This window comes from Rhipicephalus microplus, chromosome X, assembly GCF_043290135.1.
Source record: "Rhipicephalus microplus isolate Deutch F79 chromosome X, USDA_Rmic, whole genome shotgun sequence".
Taxonomy (NCBI): Eukaryota; Metazoa; Arthropoda; class Arachnida; order Ixodida; family Ixodidae; genus Rhipicephalus; species Rhipicephalus microplus.
This window is the reverse complement of record NC_134710.1, coordinates 187257554-187275008: the sequence shown is the minus strand read 5'-3', so window position 1 is coordinate 187275008 and position 17455 is coordinate 187257554. Positions and strand designations below refer to the sequence as shown.

Here is a 17455-nt window from a genome sequence, read left to right as displayed (position 1 = left end):
AAAAAGGTTTTTCCTGCTTGCAACAGATGGCGCGCCACTCGCAACTGTTAGCATGGTGTTTAAACTATGTTTTGACTTTTATTGCATCATTATTATGTGGTATAATGGCTTGATTTATCGTTTCGATCATCAGGGGCACTGGTTATCATACGGAAATAAAACGAAAAGAAGTACTTAAGTTTTTTTTTTCCTTTTCCGAGGATCAAGTTGAGGAGGGAGTGTGTTCATTACGCCAGTGGTTTCATTACGCAAGTATATACGATATATCCATGATGTTCAAAAAACAGAATGGGGAGGCACTTGTTGATGCTTCAACTGTTGATGCTTCATACCCAACATGAGTGCTGTGAGTATAAATAGTGTGCGTACTTCTTTGTGCTAATCTAGAATGACATCCACTTGTCAGGGATATCTTAGCAAGAGGGGTGTTTTGTTGCTACATTCAAGGGTATGGGTTCAAGTCCCGGCCATGGTAGCCACGTTTCAATGCAAGCGAAGTGCTATATTGTTCATATGTAGATTTACCGTAAAAACCTGCATAGAATCTGCAACCCACATATAGTCCGGAATGTATTTTAGGGATATCAAACGCAAGAAAAAAAAAGGTTTTACCTAAATATAGCCCTCCAAGAAAAACAAACTAAAAACAGTTATTTTTGCACTTGTTCATCGTTGCCTTGCGCATGTTACTCAAAAATACCCTTTGCAGAGATGTCCTCCTAGGCACCTCATCTTCAATACCATCGAACACAGCACTTCTTGAAGGCACGACGAACGAGTGCCTCGGGGACGCAGGCCAAAGTTTCGGCGATCCATGTGCTCGATATCGCTGAAGAGGCCCGTTTCAGCCGTTTCGCAGGAGTCTCTTCTCGCTCTGCAGACTTTATCTACTCCGTGAACAGGCACACATCAAGCGTCTGCAGCTGGGAAGTCCTCCCGGAGTGGCAAGTTCGGCGCGTAGAGTCGGGCCAGAGTCTCTTTACGGAGGCGACACCAAATGTGTCGTACATGAGTATTGATGAGAGCCCCAGCAGCGCTTTATTGCTCCCAAATGAGGCCCGTCTATTCTCGTTAAACATGAAAAACACCCCATTGTTCGTGCCCGGGAAACTTCTCATGAGGCTAACACAAGAGGGCTTTCTTCTGTTTCACCCCAATTGTGAATGCGTCTACGTTAAACTGACGCACCACAGTGCCGTTGCTGATGGTTTTGGCAGCTGAGATCACCTTGCTTTTTTAAAGGCAGCCGAATACTGGTTTTGCGGACCTTGCATTGCGTCCAATCGTGTCCGCCAGAAAGTGGACTATCACTAGCGCCCTCGACCAGGGGTTCAACAGCTGTGCCAATTGCGCCAATTTGATACAATGTTCTATCGTTACACCGAGCTGCACCAAAACTGCGAAATTCGCTTAAATTGCACCACGCTGTGCCAAAATGCCCAGCCAGCTTAACTTCGGCGAGAAATGTAGGCCACGTCTGCCACCTGCAGTTTTTGCCATCAGTGAATATACCCGAATATTCTAGGCATCTGCCCTACGCTGGCGAGACGCGATCGACCAAATGAAGTAACGACGCTGCGTGTCCATTGGTTCCTCTGACCGCAGCGGATACCTATTAGCGGTACGACAGAACTTCAAGACAACAAAATGCTCCCACCCTCCGAAGGGAATCATGAGAAAACGCAAATGCATTTCTTTGCGCTGAGAGGGGGTACCGTTGCCGTCAGACATTCGCCTTCACCGACTTCTGCCATCTCCATGAGAGACGCCCTGCCAGCGAACGGTCGAGAGTGAGGTGCGAGCAGAAGGGAGAGTGAGGCACAGGGAGGAGAGCGGGCGAACGCCAAAAGAAGCGGTGAAGCACTGACCTATCCTCTCCTACACTCTCGCACCACATGCTCCAGTTGTTAGGGGCAAGGATAAGTGCGCGTGCCCGCAGCTGTTGCTATGGGAGAAAGCGTGAGAGCAAAGAGATAACAACTGTCGGCGTGCGGACACCGCCATGGACAATGTGGGATGCCTGACATAGCCAGACTAAGAAATGCATTCGCATTTAAAATGCTTTGCCTTGACCATCTTCGCGGGAAATGTAAATTTCCTAGCCTGATAACGCGACTATGGCTTGTTAGGAATTCAAGCTAAAAGCGCATGCTGCATTTTCTGCACGCAAACGAGCTCGACGTGCTGCAAACGCCAGCGTTGCCAGCGACCACATTGCCTTTGCAGTGGCACTTGAAAAACATTTTATTTGCCTTGAAGTTGCGTTCGTCCCGGCCACGGTCCTGGCGATAGATATCTGGTACCGTTGCTGGGCCAATGGGCACGCCCCATTGTTACTTTACCTGGTCGAACGTACCTTGCAAGGGAGCCGAAGCGGCACCTCCCCCCCCCCTCCCCCCTTTGGTTCTAACCCGAGCAGAGAATGCTGCTTAAGCCACCTTCGTCGCAGGGCACGAGTGCCCTGTAGGAAAGTTTATTGAGATTTGAAAGGGGCTGTGTTAGCACTAGTCTAGGAACACTGCACATTTTGTTCAATTACTCATGCGTTGGTACCCCGCATAATTCTGAGTACCAGTATAATTACTGATGTCTAAATAAGCTGCTGGCAATCATTTGAAGTAGTGTATGACATTTTTGGTCCCCCCCCCCCCCCCCCAAAAAAAAAGAAACTAAATTGTGGACCAGTTTTTTTTTTTCTTTCTCCATTCTCGCTTTTACGAATCTCCCACATTTTAAGGTCGCGAGCTTGGCAGATTCATATTTAAATTTGCAGAGTCAGTCAAATGATGCGACAGGTGCAGCAAATGCTAAGATCGACTTAATAATTGTTTGCTCAGTGGGATGGTTCAAAATTCTACTTTCATTGAAATGTTCATCACTGCACAATTCAGGTGATGTTGAATGGTTTATACACATTTTTTTTCTATCTAAATGTAAGCCTTGTTTTTTTATACTGCTCCAAATTTGGATTTTAGTGCTCCAAAAGTAACATTTTGCAGCTCTAAAATTGCTACAAATTGTATTTCGGTTGTTGCACCCCTGCTCTACGTAATACAGGGGCCTGATGATGAAAATAGTTGCACAATGCCAAAACTGAAACGGTAAATTTTTGGCTGAAAATTCGTTATCCTCATATAGTCTCGTATATTTCATAGTACAAAATATAGAGAGCCTCTGACTACATGCAAATTTTTAGGGTAAGTGCACATTAAAGGGGCCCTCAAATACTTTTTTTAGTAACCATGGAATGAATTCATTGGAAGAGCTTATTGCTTTACGAATTCAACGCCGCAAACATTTTTAGAATCCGTCCAGTGCAAATGGAGTTACAATGATTTGTTACATGCTCCAATAGAATTCTCTCTTTTCTCGTCTCGACGAAAGCGCTAGAAGCTAAGCAGGGAGGGATGGCAGGCAAAAAGAAAACCTTGAGCACTTCTTTTTTTTTTTGAATGCGGTGCTTTTTCAGTGTGATCGCGCACGCACGTGTGGACAAGTCGCGGCCTCTCGCGGCTATCTCTGTATCGACCGAGCGTGCCATGCTTAAATTGCTGATAGATGGGCTTTTTACAAGTCATTTTGAGCGTCTTTTTTTTCATTTTTCGAAAGAAGAGGAAGCAATTTTTAGCGTCTTCTTTCATTTGTCAAGAGAAGAAAAAGCAGATAATTTATTGTGAATTCCAGGCCGTGTGCTGTGCTATAATATTTGGCTCGAGTGTTGTTGGGAGCCTCTACTGCCGATCGGCAGCTTTTCTGACCATGCTCAAAAAGTGTTGCAGGGCTCCTTTAAAGGGAACTCTGGCGTTTTATTGATATTCACAGATTTCAATAAAATTAAACTAGTGTTCTCTTTTGTACCGTGGTGATATATGCCAAAGTATACAACCGTAAGTCATTTACTTTTTTGAAAACAAATTTTAAAGGGCCCTCAACGCCCTCTGATATTTTACCAAACATTTCAATTAAACAAGTGCATCGCGTGAAGAATGCCATCACGATCGACGATGCCACACGCCGCAGCGCTACAGGTAGCGGGCTCGCTGCAATTTCGAAAAAACAATAGCTTCTCCTTTCCGGTCCCCGCCATTTCCACCACGGACATGTGTTACATCACCAGTGAAACTCTATGACGTTACCATTTTTGATGCTTGCGATTGGTAAAACTACAACAGACGACTTCCGGTCACTCTGCAAACAGCTGTTCGCGCGCACCTTGCTGCTATTGGTCGTATTCCTGCTTGCTAATCGACATCTGCGGCCCGTAACGCAACACAGGGTCCATACCGGCACGATTCGTAGGGGCACGACAGCAACAGCGGTTAGTCAACCAACAGTGCACCCAGATGACACACAACACAGTTGACAGCGAGGTGGGTCGTCCGAGAGGCAGATCGCGGCAACTGAAAGTAGGCGCCGCCTCGAACAGCGCGTCATCAGCGGTGACGTATGCCACGCGAGAGGAGGAGGGGCACCCAGCTGGCTCAGCTAGGAGGGGCCAAGCGGTTTTGGAAGAGGGTAGCGTAGGATAGAAGGAAAGAAGCCATCGTCTCGTTTTGATCGTCAAACGCATGTAACTTTTCTATTACGGCACCGTTTTGAAAAATTCTCACGGCTACATGTTCGTTGTAAACTCAAGCACAACATTCTCACCTCAACTAAATTTCGACCGCTGGGTGGTTTAGGGGCCCTTTGAAATTGGTCGCCGATTCTGAAATCACTTACAAACATGGGCCATCCTGTGTGTGTGACGTAAGAGCCTACTCTTTTTCAAAAACCTTGCCTTTCCCAGCAGGCAGATGCAGCGGGTGCTTTCTTCGAGGCGACGACAACATGAGCACAGTTCAGTTTTGTCAGCTGCATACAGGGTTTTAGTGGTCGTTGACGTCGGATCTTGCAATATTTAGCAATGAGGAAATCGATTCCAGGCATGTCAGATGCTTCATGCGCTGGCGGGTCGAAATAAAAAAGTGGTGTTTCAGCGCTCAGGTAGTAACTGCAATCATTGCTGAACTTGTCAGTGGTACGTTCAGACGAGCTGGAACAGCTTGATTCCGCGTCGGATGACATCGCCAATTTGCTTTTCGCACTTGAGGAGAGGCGGGTGTGTTATTTTTGCACCGTGGCCAGCCGATGCGGGGTGTAGCGGATTTCGTGACGTCATCCGATACCCACCATGGATGATGAAGCAGCACCCTGTTTCTGTTTCTATTTTGACTCGTTGTTTATTGCTTAATTAAAATTATTGACGAGTGCCTGGGCAAAATGAACCGCCCTGGATTTTGCAAGACTGTCAATGCTATATTTGAAAACATTATCTCAGTATGATCGAAAATGAACGGGAGTTCCTGTTTAAAGAACTTTACGTTGTCAGAATTAATCTGGTGCTCCAACTACAAGGTGCTTCATAATCACATTTGGCATGTAAAACCCAGAAGTTAATATTTGATTGCTTTATGCTGCGTGGAATGCTATGTCAACTTAACTCGCGACAGTGCCTTTGCATGCAGTTCTACATTGTTGATGTTCATTTTGCAAGGAAGTGAGAGAGGGCGCTCGACTACAGGTTTTTATGGTACTACAATGCTTCCAGGGCCAGCGTCGGTGCTTCATCTTCCTCTACAAAACATAAGGAGGGTCATCATGTGTCTTCTTCCAAAGGACATTCCACTGGAAAGGAGCACAAGACTTCCTCTTCCTCTTCATCCAAACCCAAAGATGCTCTGTCTTCATCATCGTCAGTTCATAAGAGCACAGAGGTCAAGAAGGACTCCTCTACTAGCAAGGAAAGTAAGACATCAGAGTCCAAGCACAAGGACAGCAGTAGCAGTAGCAAAGACAAAGAAAGGCACAAGGACAAGCACAAAGAGCACAAGGATAAGGACAAGCACAAGGACAAAGTGAGCAGACTTGTTTTGCCTATTTAATCCTTGATCTTAGTGGTGCAGAGGTGCAGGCCTAACCTCGATTTTTGTTTTGAAACATTAGTGTTCCAGTTCTTCTTTTTTAGAGAAGTACAGACACAATATCTCTACTTTTTTTCTTTGCAATAAATAAAGGCGATGTACCTCAACAACGCAGAAAAAATGCTAGAAAAATAAAGTACTGCATATTTAATTATAATGATTGATGTTGTGGTGTCGAAGGCCGAGCGAAGCACATTTTGGGTTAAAATGTCACAGTAGATTGCTCCTCATGTGACCACTTTCTGTGTCGTGACATTCTAGAAAGCAACTAATACTGGCTGCAGAAAAGCTAATATTTTATTCAGGGTGCTCCGAGACATGGAAGTCTCGGAGCACCCTTCCAATTAGCACTGAAAATGTGTTGTCGAAATTATGCCAGTACTGCCTCTGCAACACTTTTTGAACATAACCAGACAAGTCTTATTATCTGTAGTGGAGGCACTTGTAAATATATAAGCTGAATATCACGTTGAAGGTAGCAGGGAATTAACCTTTTTGTACTGTCCACTAGGCATATGTGAAATACATGCATGGCTATAAAGTTTTCTAAAAAAATATTTTTCACCTGTGCATTGTGTATCTCCAAGAGACCTTGTACCTTTGCTGTTAGTTATGATCAGCATAAGTTTAGTTTTTTTGGAGGGGAGAAAAATGTGATTCTTGTTTTTATTGCCAGATGATATACCGTATTTTTGCGCGTATAACCCGCCCCTCCATATAATCCGCACCCCCACTTTCAGCTCACCGAGAAAGAAAAAAAAAAAATCCTCGCATATTGCCCGCACATTTGATATACAGGAAAGGCTGTACAAAAGCTACTGCTCAAGCAGCATAGCACATATGTAGACAGAAAGAGCTTTATTTAGCAAGCAGAATACGCTGTCTGCAAGGCCAGTCACAATTCACTCACTGTCGCTAATCTCGCTAGAGCTATCACTTGAGCCGCAGTCCTCACTATTATGCGCAAGGTCATATCTTCGGTTCCATCCATGTTGTTTGTGATGCAGCATTTCTTGAAACTTTTTCGCACCATCTCACCTGGAATGGCCTTCCATGCCTCGACAATCCACTTGCAGAATAGGGCAATATCAGGCCTTCGGACTCGTCCTGTCGGCGTCAAGTCATAGCAGCCTTCGGCCATCCACTCGGCGTAATAGCGCTTGATATGCGCTTTGAAGGGCTTATTAAGCGACACATCTAGAGGCTGCAACATTGACGTCATTCCACCGGGTATAACAGCTAAGTCGGTGCTGTTGCGTGAAAGGCAGTCCTTCACTTCCTCAGTTGTGTGGCCGCGGAACGAGTCAAAAACGGCCATGGACCTCTTTGCGAGCATCGCACCGGGCCTCTTCTCCCATACCGTCTTGATCCAGTCTCTGAACAAGTCACTGTTCATCCATGCGTTCTCCTGTGCGCGCACCACCACACCGGCAGGCAAATGAACCTTTGGTAGAGTTTTCCTTTTCAAGATGACGTTCGGTCGCAGTTGCGTGCCGTCGGCGAGGGCACAAAGCAAGACTGTGATGCGCAGTCAACGCGCTCACCGAACTGTTGCCTGTCTTCTCAATCGTTGTGTCCAACGGCATTTCAAAATAAACAGCAGTTTCATCCGCATTGCCGATTTGCGAGAAAATGTAATTGTGCTGCTTTCACAGGCCAATTACATGTCTCTGGTACTTGAGCAGCTTCTCCTCATAAGAAGCCGGCAAGCGTTGACATATTGTAGTCCGCCGTCTGATTGAGAGCCCTTGCCACTTTATAAAGCGGTGAAGCCATCCGCGGCTCGCACGGAACTCGTGAGGTAGGCCTAGCTCCCTCGAAGTCGCCGCGCTTTCACTTGGGCCATCTCGGTCGAAACGGCGTGACCCCTGCTTTTCACATCTTCGATGAACTTTACTAGCTCCGCCTCCAGCTCAGGGTAGGCACCGGTCTCGGGGGCCACGAAATGGCCTACGGTTGCGGTGCGCGGCTTGTAGGCTCTTTTTCTTCTTTCTCCACAGTCGCACCCAGGACTCGTCCACATCGTGCTGTCTTCCCGCTTTGCGATTTCCGAATTCCTCGGCGATGGTGATGATCTTAAGCTTTTGCTGTGCCGTGAAGGCCTGCCGCCGTACGCTACTCATGGTGACAGAACACATCGACTTAGGCTTGGCGAACGGGTCGAGATGTGGGGAACTAGCGGTATCAGCGAGGTAAAGAGCGCTCACACTCGGCAACAACTTGACAGCACTACCCCTTCTAGTACACTGTAACAGCACCCTGGAAGCAACAGAACCGAAATGCATGCCTGCTACCGCATCAAAAAGTATTACATTAATTTATTGATAATATCTCTATAGGCACTATAATATCTCATTTGCCTTGCTGAAATAAATACTGCTTTATTTATTATGGAACTAACTTTAATTATTATGGAACTTTCTTAGACAGCACCACCTTTTTGGCAAGCCCTTTCCAAAAGTAAACATGGCATCCGTGACGTAGGGACATGTGGAGGGTCACTGAGCGGCCGCGAACACCCAAAAAATATACTTGTGGTGTGACAGTGAGATTTTACACTGAACAATCTAATTGTCTCTCCCCAAATGTTTTTCTAAACGCTTCAACGATGCAGGCAAACGAAACCAAAATCGGCCGCAAGCTGCCGTGGTACTTGCGGAGCAGCACGAATTTGCGGAAACCGCCTCCGTAGCCTTCGCTACACTGCTTCACAGCACAACACGCATTGCTGTGAAGCAGCACTATAGGAAAAACCCCACGTATTATCTCCACCTCCACTTTGCCACCGAAATTTTTGGGTTTTTGGTGCAGGTTATACGCACGAAAATACGATATCATACTGCCTGTAAAATGTTCATATGAAAGCGAAACTAAATGCTGTTCTTGAAGACCAGAAATGTTACAAATTTTTGGTGCACCTTACACCATTGTGTAATCTTATCGACTCAGAGGAGCACTGAACAAAAAATTTTGGCCTCGTGTTTTTTTTTCCAGCGTGTTGCCAAGGGCACATAGTTAGCAGCAGTGCACAACAGATAATTAGTTTCAGGTTCCTCATTACCGACCAGTCTCAGTTTCGGTTTGAGAGAGCTCCAAAAACAAGCCGCTAGGTGGAATTATTACCACCTAGCGTGTGCAGCACTTGGCCATGCGGGTACACAGAACTGTGACGCACTTCTGCACGGTCCGCATCAAGATGTCCTTTCGGACAGAAAATGGGACAGCAGTGTTGCCAAACACAAAACTTTCAACGTGTGCTTTGTTGCCAAGGGCTAAAGAGCAGTTGACGAGAAATACCGTATTTACTCGCGTAATGAACCCACCCTTTTTTTTTTTTCCAGAAAAGTTGGCACCAATTGGGGGGGACATAATCCTCACACTTTTTTGGGGGGGGGGGGGGGGAGGGAACCAATGCAAAGTTGGGGGTTGCGAGAATTACACAGGGAACATTTTCCACGAAAACGTACAGAGCGAAAAAGAAAACGAAGTTGCCGCAAATCTGGATTCTCACACCAGCAACTAACAGCAAGCTTTGAGAAGTACTAATTTAAACTTACCTCAACAATAAAAGCACAGGTTCAACACAACGCAAGATTTATTTGAGACACAAAAAGTGTAAGCAAATAGTTGAGAATTAAAATACCCTAGTTTTAGGCACATGGCAGGCCAAATGCGTCCTGGTGGCTTTCAGCTGCCGTCCACCAGTAGCAAACACAAAAACTCGTAGACTTCGAAGGGCCTACCGGCGGCCCTGTTGCTTGCCGTTGTTTAGTGCATGATTTATCACTTTCAACCTGAAAGCAGCTGTGTAGCTTCAGTATCGCCCCATAACGTGACAAGATTAGCGGCACAACATACAAAACGTGCCGCAAAGCGCACTTGCCACTTTGGCTTGGCTTGGATTGGATTGAATCTCTGTGCAATAATAGTACGCTTGATGCTTAAGGGATGGCGCGTGCTATCATCATCAGTGGCTGGAACGAGCAGACGACATTATTGTGGCAGTTTTCGATATTGCGATGATTACTCGAAGGAAAGAAAATCGTATTTTTGTTGGGCAATGTGGGGTGTGTGAGAATTGTGCAAGTGCGAGGATTACGCGAGCAAATATGGTATAACATCAAAAATTTCGCATAATTATTTTGGCTCACGAAATTCACCGTGAATCTTTTTTGTATGTCGAAGATCTTTCTGTTTTTTTTTTTTTTTTTTCTAATAACGAACGCGCACAGATCGGCACCTAAGTGTCATCCTGTCACTCGGTTCCCATGCTCCAGCATATGCAGCCGTGTAGCTAGCATACCGGCCAAATGCCCCCTGCGCAGCAAGTGTCCCACTAAATTCACTATGACGAACCCGGTTACAAAAACTCTGTGCCGGAAACTCAGTGCACACAAATGTCGAGAGTACACAACATGCGGTGGGCGCGGTTGCGCTTTACGTGGCCTCGGAGATAACGCTCGCGCGGCAGTAACGCACTGCGTTCATCTCGGAGGCTCTGTGCTTTTCCTGCTTTGGTTTCGTGTAGCTGTGCTTGCTTGGCGCTATAAGCAAAAAGGTTTCTCCTGCATTTGATAGATGGCTCTCTACCGCGAAAGGCGTAACTTTTAAATCTTGAATGACGTCGTGGGCACTCTCTGGCTTCCACTAATGGAACGCATATGCTTACCATTTGCCAGTCATGTTGGGTGTTCGGAACTTACGCATTGTGGAAGGGCTCCAGAGCAGTGCTGCGGTGACGCCGGCTGAAAGCAGAATCTCCTAGCGACACTAGCAGTTCGACCGAGTCGAAAGCCACGCTTTCGCGCTCTTAACGTTTTTTTTTTTTGTTAAGATAGTACGTCATTACAATAATGCGAACGTTGCAGGCATTCACATGTGAGTTGTTATTATTGGCACGCGGCCGGCGAAAGAGTACGGAAATGATTTGGTGCTGCATACTACGGACATACTGCACGCAAATCGCTGCTGTGAAACGAAACAGCTGGCGTCGCTCTTACATAAACCTAATAAGTATACTTACTTGCGCTATTTTATTAGGCTCATAGTTTTACCTGTATTGCGATTATCTACTGTTAGTGGAGGTCATGCCATTGCTCATACCATGCGATGAAACATTGCATGGTTTTTCGTGAGACATCAGTGTACTCGTACTTTCTTCTCAGTAAATTTTCGTTGCCTTGCCATAAAAGTCTCCAGGTATTCCAGTGTAAAATGATACCCGTGATGTAAATAATCCCTCTATAAATGAGATGTTCAATGAGCGCTATTTCATCTAGCGTCGCCTCTTTCCATAAGCCACCTCACTCCGCATAGGTTGGCGTTCCAATATATGCATCCAGGCATATTCCTTTGCATCTTTGCGCATTTTATACTAAAAAAAAAGGACAATACCGTGCGCAGTTCTAAAAGGTTTCGCACTGCTCCATAGTCAGGGCGAAGATGTGCTCCGGGGGCCTTCTTGTCGTTAGGAGAAGCTCTGCAGCCAGCGCCACCACACCTCGCCCTAGCGAAGTGTGGACCACGCACGTAACCTGGGTAAATAGAAGATTATGCACAAAAGTTGGAAGCTATATGCACTTGCGGCATAGGAGACAACTTGAGGATGTAAACAAATCAAACCCATGAACAGCTATAGATGTTTCAGGCTTACGCAAAACATCGTCGCCATAACACTTGAAGCTCAGGTGCTGTCATCCATGAAATCTCGGCTCGTTCTCACTCAATTCAGGTGGGGTCGCAAGACAGTTTCAAGCAGCGTATGTGTTTTTTTTTTTTTTTCAGCGCTGATGCGCACCCATGCGCGCGTGACGACCGCGTAATAGGAGCGACTAGTGGCACTAGATCCCCTGCGGGGATCTAGTGCCACACCCTGCGCAAGTAGGCGTTTGGTGTGTAGTGACACCACGGACCCGAGCTAACAGGGGAGTTTCTACTCCCTCCCACGCCTAGCCGTGCGTGGCTTTGCCGTGTCCGGGGAAAAGGGGATCCTGGGGGTTGAGCCGACGCTCGGTGATTGGACCTTTAAGGCCCCCTGGCAGAGGCAACACACCTCTTTGGCCCCGGCTTCACGTAGACGGCACCCCTGGGCTGACCCACCCAGGGGAAATCGGCAGTCGCCTTTTTCTATCTCTCTCTGCCTATATCTTCGTCTTTATCTCTCACTATCTATCTGTCCTGTCTTCTACTCTCTTCTGTTTGCTTCCAATTTTCCTGGCGGCAAGGGTTAACCCTGTGCAAATAGCCTACCTTGGTCTAGGCGCATTGGGTTATGGCAGTGTTGTACGGCTGACGTCTGCAAGCTTTCAGCACCTGTAAACTTGCAGCGTCCCCTTGTTGGGCTCCGTGGTGGGTGGCCGCCAACGCTGCTGAACAAAAATAAGACCGGCATGCATGGCGCATTCCCTCTACTACCTGATCGTACCGGCCTAAAGCGGGTACGCACCGACGACATAAATCTCTTCAACCAGCCAATAGAAACTTTTCCCCACTTCCACGTCATTCACTGCGAAAAAACCGGAAAGCAAGCCAGGACCGTATCTCCTTTCGTAGTTGCCAGGTGTCTTACGGAAACTCTCGGGGCTGGATACAAAGTAACCAAAATGGCGGGCGGAGACCTTCTTCTAGAAATTCGGGACAAAGCACAATTTGTAAAGCTAAACAGCCTCTCAATGTTTGGTGACGTACCGATCACCATAACACCACACCGATCCATCAACATCACTCGCGGAGTGGTATCTGATGCAGACTTACTTGAGCTCACCGAGACTGAACTTTTGGAAGGGTGGAAGAGCCAAAATGTCAATAATGTACAGAGAATTATCATCAGAAGAGATAATAAGGAAATACCAACGAAACACTTGATACTCACGTTTGCATCCAGTAAACTACCAGATTCCATTCAAACAGGGTACACAAAGACATCTATCAGGCCGTATATACCAAACCCTCGTCGTTGCTTTCAATGCCAGAGGTATGGCCATGGCTCTAAAACCTGTCGTGGTCGCCAGACTTGTGCACAATGTGGAGTCCTAGGCCACTTGTCTGAGAACTGCAAACAACCGCCACACTGTGTAAACTGCGAAGGAAACCATGCCGCATATTCACGCTCCTGCACATACTAAAAAAAAAGAAATAATTACATTGAAGGTGAAGGAGGACATTACGTTTAAGGAAGCACGGCGAAGAGTCGCTCAATTCTATGGACCTACATACGCTGATGCGGCGCGTCAGGGGGCACCGCCGCACCAGCCCTCGCCACCCCTTCGGCCCGCGCAGAGCGAGCCGTCGGCTGTGGCACCTGCCCCCAAGGCGGCTGTAGCCCAAGCTACACCGTCTACTCCCGAACAGAGACCGAAGACTCCAGAGTCTTCGGGCATCAAGGCCTCCCCTCACCAGGCGAGGCCCAAAATCCGAACTAACAGCCCGCACGTGCGGGCATCCAGTGCCTCCGAGGAGGCAATGGATACGTCGGCACCCTTGGTGCCGAAAGAGCGGCGTGGCTCCTTGGAGCGCGCCAAGAAAACAAAAAAGCAAATAACAGGGCCTGGCGATGGCCCTGTTAAGTGAACTCAAACTCCCCGTCTAAACAGCCACTCGCTTTTCGTACACACAGCATTATTTTACATTCACCATGAACACTCAAATTATACAATGGAACGTCAGGGGCCTTCTCAGAAACCTTGACGACATCCAAGAACTCTTACACGAACACTCACCAAAAGTGCTGTGTGTACAAGAAACACACCTTAATTCAAAACACACAAATTTTCTTCGTAAATACGTGATTTTCCGAAAGGACCGTGTTGATGCCATGACATCATCCGGAGGTGTTGCCATCATAGTGAATCAAGGAATTGCATGCACACACATACAACTCCAAACATCCCTTGAAGCAGTGGCTGTTCGAGCAGTTCTTTTTGATAAACTGATCACAATCTGCACTATTTACATTCCTCCTAGCTATCAGCTACAAAAACGTGATTTACACTCTCTAATTGATGAACTTCCGGAGCCTTATGTTCTCCTTGGAGACTTTAATGCGCATAGCAGGCTATGGGGTGATTCTCGGTATGACGCGCGAGGTCGACTGATCGAACAGTTCCTTCTCTCGTCGAGCGCGTGTCTCCTGAATCGAAAAGAACCAACCTATTATAATCTTGCTAATAACACCTACTCGTCCATAGACCTAAGCATAGCATCTCCATCTCTTGTGGCTCTACTCCAGTGGAATGTCGTCAGTAATCTGTACGGAAGTGACCACTTCCCCGTAGTTTTGAGCACAACTACAGTAACCGAGTGCCCACCACGTGTTCCCAAGTGGCTAATAAACAGAGCCGACTGGGAACAGTTTTATACTATCGCTCGTCTAGGTTGGAATGACATCTGTACTTTGAACATTGATGTTGCTGTGAACTACTTCACAGCGTTTTTGATTGATGCTGCAACAAAATGCATCCCACAAACAAATGGACACCCTGAAAAACGACGTGTGCCATGGTGGAACTCTGAATGCCGAAACGCGCGCAAACGGCAAAACAGAGCTTGGAGGCTGCTTCGGAACTCACCGACAGCTGAAAATCTTGAAACCTTCAAGAAAATAAAGTCTCAAGGTAGGAGAACGCGTCGGCAGGCCAGAAGAGAAAGCTGGCAGAAGTTTTTATCAGGGGTTAACTCATACACACAGGAGGCTAAAGTCTGGAACATGGTCGGTAGGATAGCAGGAAAACAAGTACACACACTTCCCCTCGTAAACACTCAGGGTGATACCTTGGAAGATCAGGCAAACTTCCTCGGTGCACACTTCGAACAGGTATCTAGCTCGTGCCACTATACTGACACTTTCCAAAAATACAGAACAAGAATAGAAAAGCAAAAACTCGAACACAAATCCACTAGATACGAGGCATATAACCAAGCTTTCAGTCTAGCTGAGCTCCAAACATCTCTAAACTCCTGCAGTACTTCTGCCCCAGGTTCTGACCGTGTGATGTATGAAATGTTAAAAAACCTACCAAACGAAACCCGAAAAACCTTACTTTGTTTGTACAATGCTATTTGGTCTTCAGGCACTATTCCTACCTCCTGGAAAGAGGCTATTGTTATTCCCATTTTGAAAGAGGGCAAGGACCCTTCTTTAGCTTCGAGTTACAAGCCTATTGCACTTACAAGCTGCTTGTGCAAAGTCTTCGAAAAAATGATAAACTGCCGACTTGTACACTTTCTTGAAACAAACAATTTGCTCGACCCATTTCAGTGCGGGTTTCGAGAGAGTAGATCCACAACAGACCACCTTGTTCGTATCGAGGCACAGATCAGAGACGCCTTCGTCCATAAACAATATTTTCTCTCTGTGTTCCTCGATATTGAAAAGGCTTATGATACAACATGGCGTTTTGGAATTCTAAGAGACCTATCCCACCTTGGCGTGCGCGGAAGAATGTTTCACATAATCAAGTTACCTGTCAAACCGGACATTCCGTGTCCGAGTTGGCACGGTTCTTTCCCAAACATTTGTCCAGGAAACAGGCGTGCCACAAGGTGGTGTACTTAGCTGCACACTTTTTCTGATAAAAATGAATTCCTTGCGCTTGACCATCCCTCGCAATATGTTTTATTGTACATATGTGGATGACGTCCAGCTTGGCTTTAGGTCTTGCAATCTGGCAATGTGTGAGCGGCAGGTTCAGTTAGGTTTAAACAAGCTCTGCAAATGGGCAGAGGAAAACGGATTCCGACTGAACCCACAAAAAAGCACGTGTGTCCTGTTCTCCAGAAAGAGAGGCATGCACTCAGAACCCGACATTGAACTGAACGGTCAACGTCTGTCTGTTAACACGGAGCATAAATTCTTAGGATTAATCTTGGACAACAAGTTGACCTTCGTACCGCACATCAAGTATCTAAAAACAAAATGTTTAAAAGCCATGAATATTTTAAAAGTGTTGTCACGTACTAGGTTGGGTAGTGACAGGCCATGTCTCATGAACCTATATAGAAGCCTCATTCGCACCCGCTTAGATTATGGGGCCGTTGTCTATCAGTCTGCGACTCAAAGTGCTTTGAAGATGCTGGACCCCGTGCACCATTTGGGCATCCGCCTTTCTACGGGTGCTTTTCGCACCAGCCCCGTAGAAAGCCTTTATGTTGAGTCAAATGAGTGGTCGCTTCATCTGCAGAGAACTTACATGTCCTTTGTTTATTTCCTTAAGGTGAAAGCAGACAAGAAGCACCCCTCATACTCTACTATTAATGATTTGTCGAGCTCAATTTTGTTTCAAAACAGGCCTCCGATGAGGCAGCCCTTCTCAATTCGCCTGAAGAGTCTAGCTGAGGAAACTGGAGTCTCACTAGAACACAGTTTAATGGGTCCTGTAGCATACCCGCCACCGTGGCAATGGCAGACTATAGACTGCGATGTGTCTTTTCTAGAAGTTACAAAACATGCGCCTGTTGCCCATATCCGAACATACTTCCTGGAACTTCAACACAAATACACACGTCTTGAGTTTTTTACAGATGCCTCTAAGTCTAACTCCTCTGTGTCCTACGCTGCTGTCGGCCCATCCTTTTCGGATGCTGGCCCTCTACATCCAGGCACAAGTATCTTCACAGCGGAAGCCTATGCGATACTTGTGGCGGCTAAACACATCAAAGAAAACAAATACAAAAAGCAGTAATTTATACAGACTCTCTCAGTGTGGTAACGGCTCTGCACAGTCTTAAAAAACAAAAAAAAAACCCGGTCCTCGTTTCACTCTACTCTATTTTATGCACACTCTACACACTCAACCAACATGTTGTAGTGTGCTGGGTGCCAGGGCACCGAAAGATTCAAGGCAACGTGAGGGCGGATCAGTTCGCTGCATCCGTCCACAAAAGCACTGCCCCTACACCCATATCAATCCCGGCCCTTGATCTTAAGCCGTCTCTCAAACGAAACCTCAGAGTATACTGGCAGAGCAAGTGGGATACACACACACAAAACAAACTACATGTTATTAAACCACACCTTGGTCATTGGCTGCCCGTATCGAAATCGCGTCATACAGAGGTAATACTAACGAGACTCAGGATAGGACACACATACACGACACACACACACACCTTTTGTCCGGTGGCGATCCACCATTGTGGGACAGATGTGGTGAAGTATTGACAGTCCTTCATATTTTAATTGAGTGCAAACAATTGGACACTGTAAGAAAACAACACTTTCCATTACCCTACCAACAACATATACCTTTACACCCTGCAATGTTCGTCGGTTGGGAACCGCTTTTTAGTCACAAATCATTGTTAGCGTTTTTTAAAGAAATTCATAGTTTTCATATCATATACCCGGGCATCCCGTAGCATGACCTCTCCAGAGAGGTTTTTGCTGCGGTGGTTACACAAGAAAGCACTTGCCTCACGGCCCTTGGACGCAAGGGTATGAACGAGTGAGGCACTTGTGCTGATGCCATACATATCCACTTTCGTCTTTTATTATC

At 46.5% G+C, this 17455-nt stretch overlaps 1 protein-coding gene across 1 annotated transcript in view; it reads left to right on the top strand.

The window, feature by feature from the left end:
* The window catches only part of LOC119177294 (DNA topoisomerase I, mitochondrial), a 144296-nt gene that overhangs the window by 17819 nt on the left and 109022 nt on the right, over positions 1-17455 (top strand). The window contains exon 4 of the mRNA XM_075878362.1: positions 5591-5897. Within this exon, the coding sequence (XP_075734477.1) occupies positions 5591-5897 (307 nt within the window). The remainder of the gene's footprint in view (positions 1-5590; positions 5898-17455) is intronic.